Source organism: Carassius gibelio, chromosome B20 (genome assembly GCF_023724105.1).
Source record: "Carassius gibelio isolate Cgi1373 ecotype wild population from Czech Republic chromosome B20, carGib1.2-hapl.c, whole genome shotgun sequence".
Classification (NCBI taxonomy): domain Eukaryota; kingdom Metazoa; phylum Chordata; class Actinopteri; order Cypriniformes; family Cyprinidae; genus Carassius; species Carassius gibelio.
Genome location: NC_068415.1, coordinates 6306942 through 6321888, shown reverse-complemented (window position 1 = coordinate 6321888; position 14947 = coordinate 6306942). Strand labels below are relative to the sequence as shown.

The following is a 14947-nucleotide window of genomic DNA, read 5'->3' as shown; positions in this document are numbered from 1 at the left end:
ATGTACTTACTGTAATTTGTCATGAGAATTACATTAAAAAACTCAGAATATTTTTTTATTTTATTTAAAATTAAATTAAAAATATTTATCTTTATGCTTTTCTATTTACAAAATATTATTTAATTGGTTTATAAATTTGAAGCAGTATTTAATTTCTTTCTTCTGATTATGGAATTCAGAAAAATAATCCTAACCACTCCACTTGTTCTCTAATGCTTTTTAAATATTCAACCTTTCTGCTCTCAGGTTTTTTTTTAAGATTTCAGTGCTAATTTAGAAACAGGAGGTCACATGCAAATGACTGAATCCATTTAGAGCATGCTCTAAGAATGAGATGTTCTTGTGTTTTGCCCCTCAGGCCCTGCTCGGAGAACTCTCTACACTTCTAAAGAGCTGGAGTTTGTTTACTTCATTCACTCGCTGTGTGTGCTCGGGAGGCTTGTGATGTACACTAATGGAAGGAAACTTTTTCCCATTAAAGTGAAGAAGCGGAGAGGTAGGTTCAGAGGGGAGGAAACATACTCAGATTGTGGATAATGTTTGAGAAGAACAACTCTGACTCACTAAACTATCTCTACATTTGTTGTCTGTTTCAGATCCGGTAACTTTGACCGACTTGGTGGTGATTCTGATCAATATCATGTACCAACACCCAAAACCATCCTGCGGTGAGATGACACATGCAGGTGCGTTATAAGAATACTAGAGAAATCAATTCTGATCGACTCTAGCTCAGAATCAACCACGCCTGTGTCTTAAAGTCTAAGCATGGGATCTTTATGACTTTTTATGTAGATGTTAGTGCTGATGTGGGTGTGTCAAATCAACCATCTCATAGTGACATTACTGTTAGTGCCAGGATAAACTTTTATTATATCTTCTTCTGGTTAATGTCCCTCACTTCTCTGGGAAAATAAATGACTCAGTCTTATCAAGAAAACTTAGTTACAGCATATTATTATGTGGGACTGATTATTAATTAGTTAAAAATATTAATCTGTCATCGTTTACTCAATCTTGTGTCATTCCAAACCTATATGACTTTCTGTCTAGCATGGAACACGAAAAAAAAAAATGCCTTTTTGAATAATATCCATGTCCCTTTTAATGTTTGAAACCTTCAATCCCCATCTATTGTAGTTGCATCGAAAACATTGACCCTCAGATTATTCAGCATTTCTCATTTTGGGTTCCACAGTGGAAAGAAAGTCTTACAAATTTGGTGTATATGATGATAGAATTCTCATTTTCAGGTGAACCAGGCTTTAACCAGGTAGCATAAAGCACAAATCACATATTGAAGCACATAATTTTTTAGAGAGAGGCTATGTTTTTTTTTTTTCCCATTTCTTTTTCTTATTGGGCAGTTTGTGCAGTACTTTAAATCATTCATTAACTGAGCTCTGCAGTAACACTTAAGGCCGATAACAAACAAGGTGTCCTGAAGCTCCTAACAAGTTTTCACAGACGTGTGTATGTGTGTCTTTGTTTGTGTGTATTCTCTAGACTCCCTGTCCCCCACTAATCTTGTGATGGAGGTGTTAAGGACCCTGTGTGACCGCACTGAGTGTGCTGTGGAGTGTCTCTACCAGGTCCCTGTCATAGAAACTCTGCTGGCTCCTGTTATCTCCCTGCTCAAAGGAAAGCTGGTCAGCACAACGTGAACACTCCCTTCAGCACGTAATCAAGAGTCTAGACATGATTATGAAATCATTCTAAACTAGGCCCTACTCTACAGTTTTATATAATTAAAAAAATTACATTGAATTGACATGAAAAACGCAGTCTTCACAAGTACTGTAGTTCACACTCCCGCAAAAAGAAAAGTTGCTGAATACTTTATAGCAATTGAAATACTAACATGGGAAGAATTTGTTAACATGACATCAGTTCCATTGGATTTTATTAATCTATTTTAACATTGAAACAACAATTTCCTGTGTAGCCACAGTATATACATTTAATTCAGTATATACATATTAGAGTGCAGCTATAACATTTTTTTGTTATTGGTTGTTGAAAGAAGTCTTCATTATCACATTAGATCAATTCAATGCATCCTTGTTGAATTTATTTAAAAAATAGAACAAAACAATCTATTATATATAATGTAAAATAACACGATCGATTCCATGCTAACTTTGTGACAGCACATATAAGAAAGGAGCTGATGCCATTTCCATGATGTATCTTCAAGGAAAACATAAACATACATTTTAATTTTTTTTTTTTTTTTAGATGTAGCACTACAGAAGAAGCCTGTTAATTTAAATATTGAAATAAAAGAGTAACCTTACATATAACATCTAATCAGAGACCTCATCTGCAGCCTTTTATATGCATTATACTGTTCACCCCCAGGATTTTCAATTTGTCTTTTGTTGCAGCCCAAATTAAATTCCCTAGAAAGTGCCTTGACTCACATAGCAGACACGCTGGCGAGGATCGCTAGCACCGAACGAGGTTTATCACTCCTGCTTTATGACAGAAATCTCGTCTCGGCCGAGGGTGAAAGGTAAGTAAATCTAATATTGCTCTCAGGTTACGTTCATTATTTCTTCTTCCTGCTAGTGTCACCTCGAACTAGTCGGCACTTGTGCCATATATATCATCAACATGCATAGATGAAAGAATGAGTTTCTTAATAAAAGAAGGGAACCTTTGACACCTGTGTCTTCAGTGAGATGAGTTGTAGCATACTTTGTAAAAGAAACAAAATGTGAATAGAATAGCATAGCATAGCATAGCCCAGGTTGTCATTGAATACAGTTGTACCACAATTCATTTGGAAAAACCAATTTCAGCAGTTAAAAGTGCAGTTTAAAACTATTCAGAGGTCCAAGTATTTTTAATATGGTATTATATCACTGTTTTGTAATATTTTGTTATTTTCACAGTATTTCAGCAGCACATGTGGTGGTACAGTTTACCCAGAGGCTGCTGGCAAAAGAGCTGCATGTGTTCAGCGAGCTGGAGATTCCTCCTGGTGTGAGCGGGGCCTTCATCTTTGTCTGTCGGCAGATGTACAACACCTGCGAGGGGCTGCAAGTCCTACGGCCATACAGCCTGCATGAGTGCATCGCTAAAGCCTGGAGAACGGTGACCTTTATACACACTAGCAGCCTCACTTATTCAGTTTACTCTTTAGTTGACTGTTCATTCCAGACTTACAATAAAATAACAACAGAGGTAGACCCTTTCAATTAAAATGGAGTGGACTGTCATGCCCTTGTGGGCTTTAAACCTATAGATGTTCGGTTATCCCGTCAGTGATTATAAAAAATCCAGAATTTCATCATATTTAGTCTTTTGGTGCTCTGTGGTTGTATTAATGTTATGGGGTCAGTGGCACAGAGTTTTTGGTGACTTTAAAAAGCAATCCTTTAACCGTAAAGTAACTTGTGTAATCTGTCCTTGATGTTGTCATGCTTATCACTGACTGGAACACATCATCTACTAAATTGTCTGATGAATTTTTGTCTGGGAATCTGACCCCTCCCTGTCTCATACTGACAAATGCACTGCTGTTCAAAATTTCCATAAGATTTTTTTTCAAATGATTTTAAAAGTCTGCTTTGTTCATCAAGGCTGCATTTATTGAATCAAAACAATCACCCGATGTGATTATTATCTTGAAAACAGTTGTGCTTAGTATTTTTGTGGAATCAAAAATAAATACCAAATAAATGGTTCAAAATAACAGCATTTATTTGAAATAGAAATTTTTTGTAGCATTATAAGTGACTGTCACTTTTAACAAATGGAATGTATGCTTTTTGAATATGAAATTATTTTCTTTCTTTTTTCTTTAAATAGATAAATAATAATGGGAAAAATTAAATAAATCAAAAACTTGCTGACCCCAAACTTTTAATCAGTAGTGTATCTCTTGGCACACAGCTTAAAACTTAATTTGTGTTCAAATATTTTTTTTTTTGTTTGTTTATTAATTCATAATAGCATTTCACTAAAACATGTTTAGTGAGACAAAACATGGAAAGTTGCCTTTTCAACTTTGTGTGGACAGCAGATTTACAGCCTACATACAGTGTATGTTCCCCAAGCAAAACAGTAATCATTTTGGAAGAACTACGTCCTTTTCTGTGGGCTGTGTGAAGAGGATTTGTAGAATACATAAGAAGCAGTAAAGTGATGCGCCGTCAGTAATGAAACCTCCCGGGGTTCCCCTGCCTTCATAAGGGCGAGTTGGAGCGGTGTGAAGAATCAACTTTGCATTCAACGCGTCGTCTTCATTATTTAGGCGAAGGGTATAAATGGCGTGTAGCAGTCCAGCCTGACAGTAAATTCTCTTCCCCCGCAGACAAGCTCCGTGTCGGAGAGAGTTCCCACTCCTGTTCCTGGAGCTCCCCCAGTGATCACTTCCCAGGAGCTGCAGAGCGTGTGAGTATGCCTCCATCACGCCTCCAGTGTTCTCTTGTTCCTACACAAGCTGTTTATTTCTGTGCTAAACTTGAGCTTGGCCTGCCAGCGCTGTTTTGTGGAAATAAATCAACAAGAACAAGAAAAAATGTGCATTCATGCTGAATCTTTTGTCTTTGTTCTGCAGGGTGGCCTGGGAAGAGATGCTGTTGGACAATCTGCTGAATTTCGCTGCCACACCAAAAGGACTGCTGCTCCTCCAACAGACCGGAGCCATCAATGAGTGCGTCACCTACATGTTCTCAAGATTTACCAAAAAACTACAGGTATTAAAACCAGATGCCACTTTCAAAAGTGCTTTATTCTGATATTAAGTGGCTAGTGATACGATAGTCCACCCAAAAAAGATAATTCTGGGATCATTTACTCACCCTCAAGTCCTTCAGTTTCTTCTAAAAGATGTTAGTGATAAAACAGTTTAATTTCCCATTGACTTTGATTGTATGACCAAAAAAAGTGTTGTCAATTTGGAACCAAAATTGGTTACCAAAATTCTTCAAGATGTCTTCCAAAAATAAGTAGAGGTTTGCAATAACATGAATTACATTATATAAAATAAACAATTTTACCTGTGATAACAATACATATTTTTGTCTATATTTTGCTGTTGGATCTGATGATGATCATGTGATCTCAATATGGTGGTCAACATATTGTTTTATCTTATAATATATGTAGCAACACTGCAAAGTGCCCTAGTATAGTGGTAATGAGTCTTGCATGTGCAAGCATTACTTATTTTAATTAGGAAAATACAAATCTGGTAAAAAAAAAAATGTATAAACAATTTGTAGCAAGCATTTGTTTTATTGCTTGTGTCTACTCGGTTGTCACGGGGCACAATGAATGTCATTATTATTTGAGAAGTTGCTAGACTCAGAAAGATAACCTATTACTGTGTATTTCCTCCATTCTTTCTCTAATGTCTAATGTTCTCAGGTCAGCAGGTGTGAGAAGTTTGGTTACGGTGTGATGGTGACCCAGGTGGCCGCTACAGCCCCAGGCATCACGGCCTTGCAAAGCTCAGGTAGCTAGAAGACTCATTTATGATCAATTTAATGTCCATCTTGAGAGTTAAGAGCAGCATCTTCTACATTTTCTCCTTATAGATTCAAACAGCAAAGGTCATGTTAAACATTTTCTGAATGTATTTTACACTGTTAGTGTTTCTGCAATCATTACATTTCCTGTTACTATATTGATTTAGGGCTTGTACATGACATTATTTACTGAGACAGCATTGCTTAAAACAGAGGCTAATGTTTTAACATGGAAATTAGGATCTGATGCTGTTAAACTAGTTAAACTTTGAGCGGATTTACAGGATTTGTCCAGACGATTGTGGTGGAGCTGTGGTCAGCCTTGGAATGTGGTCGAGAGGATGTAAGGGTGGTCCATCCAAAATCTACTCCAATGGACCCTATTGACAGGAGCTGCCTCAAGGTTATGACTCCCCCACTATTTACCTTGCAATAAATATTCAGTAATGCTTTGCTATTTACAGTTATTTAGAAGCAAATGACATGCTTCATTGAGATTTTATGGATTTAGATAAGGCTCTGATTTCCAGTTTCCACAGTGTGCCTGTAGAAGCTACACTGAGTAATTCCATAAATAAATCATTTTAGGAGAAGTGCACACAATCAACCACCGACCACTTGAAAGTCAACATGAAATTGCATTCACAACTCATTTTACTTGATTAACATTAACCAGTGGCAAATTAATACATTTTGATAAAAGCTTATAAGCCTTAAAAAAAAAAAAGTAAATTCCTCTTACATTATTTGGCCGAAAATATAAATAATATATTTTTTAGAGTGTCTATTTCAAAGTGGTTATGAGTGAGCTGTAGTAATTGTTGTGTGTGTGCGCAGTCCTTCCTCTCTCTAGTCAATCTGCTTTCTTCACCTCACGCTGTGTGGGAGCTGCTGGGACATCAAGCGCTTCCTAATAAGACCGAGTACAATCTGAGAGAGATGGCCACAGCAGTTATAGTGAGTACAATAGACTGGACAGTCTGCGTCTCAAACCAATACTGGCCTACATGTCTAGTCTCAACCCACAATCATGAGCCGTCCACAGTCTGTTCACTGATCTTGATTTATTGAGTGATTACTCAGTACAAGCAGACTAAAGGTAGAGAGTTATCCATAGTATATATACACTACAATTAAAAAATATATATATTCAGAATAAAGTGAATATTAACTGATGTTACACTGATCAAAAGTGACAGGTTATAGAAAAATCTGCTTCCAATAAATCCTAATCTTTTGAACTTTCTATTGATCAGAGAATCCTAGTAAAATGTTTCACTGTTTCTACAAAAAAGATAAAAAATAAAATAAATATGCAGCTGTTTTCAAGTGTAGTTAATAATAATAATAATAATAATAATAATAATAAAAAAAAAAAGAAAAAAAAAAAAATATATATATATATATAATATATGTATGTATATATGTGTTTCTTGAGCACCAGATCAGCATATTAGAATGATTTCTAAAGGATCTTGTGCACACAATAATGTCTGCTAAAATTCAGCTTTGCCATACAAGAATAAGTCATGATTTAAAATGTATTCATATATGTAATGAATGTGATTGTTTAAGCTCAGATTTTCTTTATTTGCAGTTCTAATTATGACAGTTTGAGGGCAGACTTTGATCTATGATGTACCACACATCCCAGGACTAGCTGTGGTCCTTGTAACAATTATTTTGAAATCATGCATTTTTGATAATCACTCACTCACTCTTCCCGTCAGGACCTGATGGACCGCCTCATCATTATTAACTCTGACGCAAAGATTCACTCCCTTTTCAACTATGAGCAGTCCCACACGTTTGGCCTGAGGTAAGATCAATAGTTCAGTCCTCTCTACCAGTAAATGAACAGGAAGGGCACAGAACTGATAGAGGGTCCTTATAGAGCTCTATTATCTGATTAGCCTTTTTTCTCTGGGGATCAGTGGCTGATTGATTCAGCCCTTTGTGTTCTCTGTGCTATGATTATTCTGAATTAATGCCAGACAGGGTGATACCAAGATATGAACAAGTTCTCAGGCTCTCAAAGGAAGTAGAATTGAAAGACTGGTGTAATCTACCTACTCATTTAAAAGGAGCACTGTTGATGCATTCGGTCAGCACGTATCAAGGAATTACCGTAGTTTAAAAATAAATTCTGTTTTTTAAGAAACAGAATGGGGTTAGCTCTTTAGATCACTTACCACAGGCTGAGATCAGATTTACATAGATAAACAGTGCTGTGGCGATTATTTCCCTTACCAGTGGTATTTATATTAAAAAGGATTATGTCAATATCACCACATTTCATAAAGAGCCTTTTTTAGAAACCTGAATCTAGGACTCTAAAAAGAAAAATTATTTGAGTATAAGGAACAAGGTAGTAGTAAAAATAATGTATTAATATTACCATGAACAGCTCAACTATATTATTTATTACATGATAGAACCTGAATTTTATATAGGCTCTCTTTTTTGCTGATTCACTGTGTGCTCAGATCCTGTTGTTTTTGAAAAACTCATCAGACTTTCAGTGGTTTCATGCTGGTTTCTCATTAGAAAAAACGCATTGTGGTCAGCGTAAACCATGTTTACGCTCTCAGTTAGTGAGCTTATTTATTTTATCGTGTTTTAGTTTGTCTCGTGTAGTTTTATTGGTGCTTTTCATGGATGAGGAGATTCCAAAGCAACCTGCCAATGCTGGCATCTACTTAATTAGTCCAGCGCCAAAATACTGTAGAGGTCAATACGATGTATGGCCTTTGACAGCAGAAGTTATTATTTGGTTCAGCTTTGTTTTTCCCTGTTGAGAACCACTGAGGTGGAGTACAACAAGTTTTTTCAATCTCAGAAGATTAGGTTATCTATTTAAATGTAAAAATGTAATGGATACGAAAAGGTGTCTTTCTTGAGTATTCAAATCATTTGAATTCACACTGTGGAGCATGACAGCTGAGATCTTGGATTAACATCTCAATTTTGATTGAGATTTTAAATAAACATTGTGTGTGTTTCTTAGCGTGTGTTTGTGTTATTCCGCCTGAATCTAAATCTTTATATGGCATTTCGCCTCAGTGCAGAGGAAGTTGCCTTTGGCAATCTAAAGATCGATTGCGATGATGAAACTGAGTGCTGTTCATTTGTTGCTGTCATGTTAGTTTTGTTGTCTTTCCCTTAATAAAGTCAAGATGTAAGGTATGAGATAGACCAGAGTGAGATCCTCAGGCATATTCTGGTAAAAATATATGTAAATGTAGCATTTTCATAATTACCCAGTTTATCTAGAACAGTTCATAATAATGCATTCAAAAGTTAGTGAGATGAATTGAAGGAGAGTAATACAGAGAAATAAAGAGGAAGTATCAATTACTAACTCGATTTTCTGAAGAAAAAAATGTGTGTGATGATGGTCTGGTCCTTAGATAAAGGTGTTGTCACATTAGTAAAATTCCATGAAACTGAGTGGGGGTGGGGGGGGGTGCCTTTTGTCAATAATGATGTATGAAGCACAGCTAATACAGAGATCACTTTCAAACCAAGCAACTTTCCTCTGTTCAGTGTGGTGAATCCACATGACCAACTTGAATACGTTGCGAAATCTGCACAGGGAAATCTTCAAGTCTGTTTACTAAATAAGTAATATTACCATTCCCCAGCAACCTTCCAGTTATCTGCCCACATCCACTAGGTTACATCATTCCAGAGGAAGGAAGTCTCAGAAAACATCCACACAGTGTTTGATCAGCACATACTGCAAGCTAACCAGCAACCAGAAATGAGTCAAGGTTCATTCTTTTGAATTCTTGTCTACTTATCTAAGATAACTCTTAAAGTAACCGTAAACTGTGATTTCCGCTAACAAGATTAAACGGATGACATTGCCTGGAGTAATGATAACCACAGCCAGATTTAATACAGTTACTCATTATACAAATAAGAAACCATAAAACAGCAAAACACAATATAACAAAACAATTGACTTGGCTAGATAAAAGCTATTGAAAAAAGATGTTAATTCAGTAATTAATTTAGTGTTAATTTAATAAGAAGCTGGTAAATTGTTCCATAGACTAGGACGAGTAACAGCGAAGGCTCGATCTCCTCTGCAATGGAGCCTCGATCTAGGAATAGGAGACCAAGATGAATTTTAGGGACCTATTTGGTTTATGAATCGAGATATCTGGCTGTTGGCAGGTGAACAGGCACATAAAACAACATGAGTTCTTGGACATGGGTCGGTGACTGTTGTGTCTGTGGAGAGAACCACATATATATGAACCAATCCCACACTCTTGTGTTTGCGAAATATCAGCATGCTGCTCAGTTACTCCGGGTGTGTAAATCGCCCCCTTGTGTCAGATTTGAGATTATGCAATATTAAAATATTTGTGGTTAACCAGTTTTGTTAGTTATGTATCCGACCTGTAAAGGTGTTAGATTTTTCTTTAAGATAAAAATGTAAACATTGATGTAGTAACTGAGTAATGGGTGCTGAAAATTCTGCTTTGCCATGACAGGAATATATATTATCTGATGTAATTATATATTATTATAACCTATGTTAATAGATAATGTATTAAAATCTTTTAATATAGACTGTAGACTGTCTATAGATTCTTGCAGAATCTGTGAAAATGTGAGTAATTTTAACAAAATAAGAGAGATCATACAAAATGCATGTTATTTTGTATGTAGTACTGTCCTGTCTAAGATATTTTACATATCAAGATGTTTTCTTCACTAATATTCTTGAAGGAAACACGATGCATTAAGAGCCGGGGGTGAAAACTTTTGAATTTAAGGATACACATAAATTGTACTTAATTTGTTTTCTGGGAAACATGCACATATCTTCTTTTGCTTTCGAAGGGCACTACTAAATGGAGAAATAAATAGAAAAATATGGACATCTTCATCCTGTTCAAACGTTTACACCCCCTGGCTCTTAATGCACCGTGTTTCCTTCAGGAGCATCAGTGGATGTTTGAACCTTTTTTTAGTAGTTGTGTTTGAGTCCGTCAATTGTCCTCAATGTGAAAAGATGGAGCTCAATATCATACAGTCACTGCTGGAAAGGGTTCAAATATGCAAGAGATGTTGGAAAACTTAAGATTCCAAAGGAAATGAAGGATTTTTCTGAAGAACGGTGCTCAGTTTAACTGTTCAGGACAAACAAGGGACTCATGAACAACCATCACAAAACAAAAAACTTTCATGGATCATCCAGGTAACCATACACATTAGAGGGTCCACAAACTTTTGAATGGGGCTATTTTAATTATTTTTGTGTCTTGTGGACTAAATGTAAACATTTTATGTAAAATAGCTTACTCAGGACAGTACTAATAAAAAAAATAACATGCGTTTTGTATGAGCTCCCGTTTGTTAAAATTACTCACATGTGATGTACAAATGTTTAAATTTTAGGCTTATTACCACTGCTGATGTATTTCTGACACATAATAGATTATCGAAATTCGTTTCTCTTGCAATTGTGAATCTAATCTAAAATCTTCTGGCCTTTGTGTTGCATCACAGAATCTTTCATCAGTGGAGCGTCAATACATATAGCATTGCCCAGACTTTGAAGAGCTGAGTGCTGTTAGGATTATCAGTATCCAAACATCTGACAGTTATTATGCTTTGGACAGTTCACTCTTGTGATCACAGCCGCTGTCCATTAGCAGAGAAGAGACTGCGTCAAGAGCTAAGGCTTAGCCAGAGGTTTTGTCTGAAGGCACATCTCCAGTTAACTGGTTTCAGGCATTATAACATCATGTCTAATGATCGAGAACAAACGTGAACTTTAGACATAGGTAATGTCTACTAATGAGTCATGACGTTTATGAATTAATCTACTCCTTTAAACATGCCATTTTTGCTCTTTCCACCTACCTGCAAATGGTTTATAGTTGGCTATGCATTTTTAAGCTGAGATAGGAGAATTTAAACATAAAAAAATGATTTATGAATTTTAAGGTGCTGTAGCAAGGTTATAAAACAGTTGCATCCAGTCTCAGTGATACAGTGTGGTAGTATGCTAATACTTGAACACTGCATGCTCAGTATTTATTTTCCAAGGTGCATAGTTTTGGGAATAGTATAGTATGCAAATAGGCACACAGCTAGAGTTTCTACCTTTACAGTAGATGGAGTTTGTATTAAGAAAATGTAGATTGAAAACGGTTGTAGTTTTTAGCTTCAAACGAAGCGCTGATGCTGCACTGATTCAATCTCTGTCACAGTACAGTGCCATTTAATGGCTGCATTGAAAACCCTCGACAATCAGCTTTGCTCAGCCGCATTGAATCCCATCATTAGAAACCATTAGAGAGGAAAATCTGTGTCACCTCACCATTCTAGCAGCTCAGTCCCTCTGGCTTCTCCAGAACGGATGTGTGTCACTATACTGTTTTCCACTCACACCGAATATCTTCATCTCATCAGTCCAGTGCAGGATTTCATGATTTATTACTCTCACAGCTTTCATGCTAATTTCCCTGGTAATGCGTCATGGAGTTTAAATGTAATATTCTCCAATAGTGTACACACAACTACTGCTGGCTGTAAACTTGATCTGAATTGACATTAAAATGATGCTCCACGTCTGATTTTAAAGGCAAATGTCATAGTTTTTTGCTACTGTCTTGAAGATGGATTGCTAAAGATTTTGGGAGATGAAAAACAAGCATTTTTGCACTTTTCAGCTATGTAAAATTGAAGTAATGTTGCTTGTTAGTTGTTTTCCGGTACACACTTCTCTGTTTCATCTGTGCTCTTTCAGGCTCTTGAGCGTGCTGTGCTGTAACCTGGATTCTTTTCTTCTGCTGGAGTCTCAGTATAACCTCTCTGAGTTACTGCTGCAGGGTCAGAGGGACAATGTTACAGAGCCGCCCTCAGGTGAAGGGTGAGTGACCGTCTCTCACTTTCCTTTATTTACTTGAATGTAGTTCAGCACGACACACTAATTCAGAGTCAACCAACAGTCACTTTCCAAAAGTAATAGATTTAAAAAACTTTTTTTTTTATTTACTGTAGGCTACTGTACATCATTTGAATTAACAATGTGAGCATACTTTAGATACAGTATATATTGATTCTGTATATTGTTTGTTCTTCAGGGAATTCATCATTGATGGACTGTCTGTGGAAAGAAACCATATCCTTGTTCGAATCGGTACAGTTGGTGGCCCATCTGAGAGGAGACTTCCTCCCAGAGCCCTGCAGAGAGTGAGAGCATCTCCCTTTTCCTTCCTTATCTATTGTATGTATAGTACAATAAACTGTGTTGAGTTGATCATGTTGTAGATATAATACCACGGAAGCAAAATGCCACCAGATGTAATTTGGTTGCAATACACATTATTTTACTATTTAAAAGCAGTTTTATATTGGATATTCAGTTCGGAAAAGGTATGTGAAATGAGATTTAATACGTTACTGAATGCAGGATGCTTTTTACAATTTTGCGGTCATTGTAATAGGCCCCAGTCAATATTCTAGTTTTAGATGCCTTATCTTCATCCTATGTTTTGAATGTGAGAAAACTAAATAGGGTCTAATATATCAGTATTCATATATCAACATAAACTCCATGGAGGGGTTTACTGCTGCATTGGCAGTTGCCTTATGTAGAATGTATATCAGATGTCTCAGGATTCATGTGAGGAAACCAAAATTATGCTTTTAAAAAGAGCTTTGCAGATAAAGCCTCTCTTGTAATGTAAAGAGATTTGTAAACAAGGCAGTAGATGCGTATGTGAAAGTTTGAGTGATGACAGAATATGACATTCATGACATATAGGATAAGGCTCTGGTTGATGACTCAACACATCTTTAGGTGATTGCAACGACTGGAGCTAAAAATAAACCTGCACACTTTTGTGTTTGACAAACAGGGCCCTGCTATTCCTTTGTTTTTCATGTGTTTTATACTGAAATTAGACTCTTGATTTGAAACTGCAATAAATATTTATTATTGTAAGAATAAAAAAAATGTGGTTTGGCACAATGAAATGGAATGCTTTTAGAAAAACAATTCCCTGAATAAGCTGTCATCCGGTGCTAGTGTCTGGCTTGTTTTAGACCGAAGGTTAGTGTGAAGATAAATGTGTTTTCTCCATATATTCGAAAAATGTTTATGTGGTAACAGTGTTGTGCTCACAACTATGATACGGCTACTGTATCATGTTTTACCAAATTAAAATTAAATTAAAATAATTTAAAATCCACTACAGTTACTACACTACAATTATTTTTTTTTTTTTTATGTTTTTGAAAGTTTCTTAAGCTCACGAAGGTTGCATTTATTTGATCATGAACGGTAAAACAGTAATTACTGTATTGTGAGAAATATAATTTATTCCTGTGATGGGAAAGCAGAATTTTCAGTATCATTAATCTAGTCTTTACTATTTTTCTGCAACACATTAAATAACAGTTCAACATAATATGACAAAATTACATTGTACAAAGTTATGTTATATACCTTAATAGCTTAAAAGTTAATAAGACCATGCGATTGTGCCTCCTGTAGGTTAAAAAATAATTATAATTGGAAACCACAGTATACCATATTTATGGAGAGTGCCCCATCTTTCCCATAGGGGAATGACCCTTACCCATGGCCAATGGTGTCTACATACCCCCTGCCTAAATATTACATCCTCGACATGCCCAAGACTCTACGCAATAAACAGGGTAAGAACAGTCTGTTTAAAGAATTAGATACTACTGTATATATGAGTTATGTGATATTTATGTAATTTATGAAAGCAATTCTCTTATTTAACTGTTAGTTTAATTCAGTGTTTTACATGGTTCTGCTTTGTAGTAACTTCAAGGACACATTCTCTCTTTATGACAGACTCATTTCTCTTCTTTACTGTTACAGCTATACATCTTAATTTCAATGTGACAGCTTTTTCCAGCTCAATAAATAGAGTCTAGAGGTTCTTAACATCTAGAAAACACCCTTCCTTCAGGAAGAAGCATCAGTATGTGGATGAAGGCCTATTCAGTGCCTCAGTGGTGTTTATTTCGGCCTGTCTTTAAATGTTAGGCTTGAGACAGTGTATTGTTATTTTGAAGGCCAAGAAGTTATACAGTTAGTAGTTACAAGTCAAAGTCACAGATTGCCAAAGGGCATGTAATAAGTAAATGCATTTGTTGTGTACTTTTGTTCAAATGTTTTTGCCAGAAGACAATCATTTCGACTGTTAAAAATGAACACGGTTTCTTCTCAGAGTCAGAGATCTGTGCTTTGTTGGCCTCGTCTAAAGAAACAGAGAGAGATGCTAGCTGGATGGAAGACTGCAGGAGACAGTTCTGCAAGATCATGGCTACAAAGTCAAACACCCTCACTGGATACGGTATGACCCACATTCAGCTCTGTCTGAAATTCACAGCAAGATGCCCAGCTTCTCTAATCTTATACTGAAGTTTTACTGCATTTGAAGGGGTCAAAATGAGGAATAAGA

At 36.1% G+C, this 14947-nt stretch overlaps 1 protein-coding gene across 1 annotated transcript in view; it reads left to right on the top strand.

Moving 5' to 3' along the window:
* tbc1d32 (TBC1 domain family, member 32) overlaps positions 1-14947 on the top strand; it is a 37970-nt gene that overhangs the window by 6056 nt on the left and 16967 nt on the right. Inside the window, exons 13-27 of the mRNA XM_052586596.1 lie at positions 359-496; positions 597-686; positions 1507-1649; positions 2388-2515; positions 2898-3099; positions 4322-4401; positions 4568-4706; positions 5380-5467; positions 5765-5883; positions 6318-6437; positions 7211-7299; positions 12253-12375; positions 12590-12698; positions 14075-14168; positions 14714-14839. Of these exons, the coding sequence (XP_052442556.1) occupies positions 359-496; positions 597-686; positions 1507-1649; positions 2388-2515; positions 2898-3099; positions 4322-4401; positions 4568-4706; positions 5380-5467; positions 5765-5883; positions 6318-6437; positions 7211-7299; positions 12253-12375; positions 12590-12698; positions 14075-14168; positions 14714-14839 (1788 nt within the window). The remainder of the gene's footprint in view (positions 1-358; positions 497-596; positions 687-1506; positions 1650-2387; positions 2516-2897; positions 3100-4321; positions 4402-4567; positions 4707-5379; positions 5468-5764; positions 5884-6317; positions 6438-7210; positions 7300-12252; positions 12376-12589; positions 12699-14074; positions 14169-14713; positions 14840-14947) is intronic.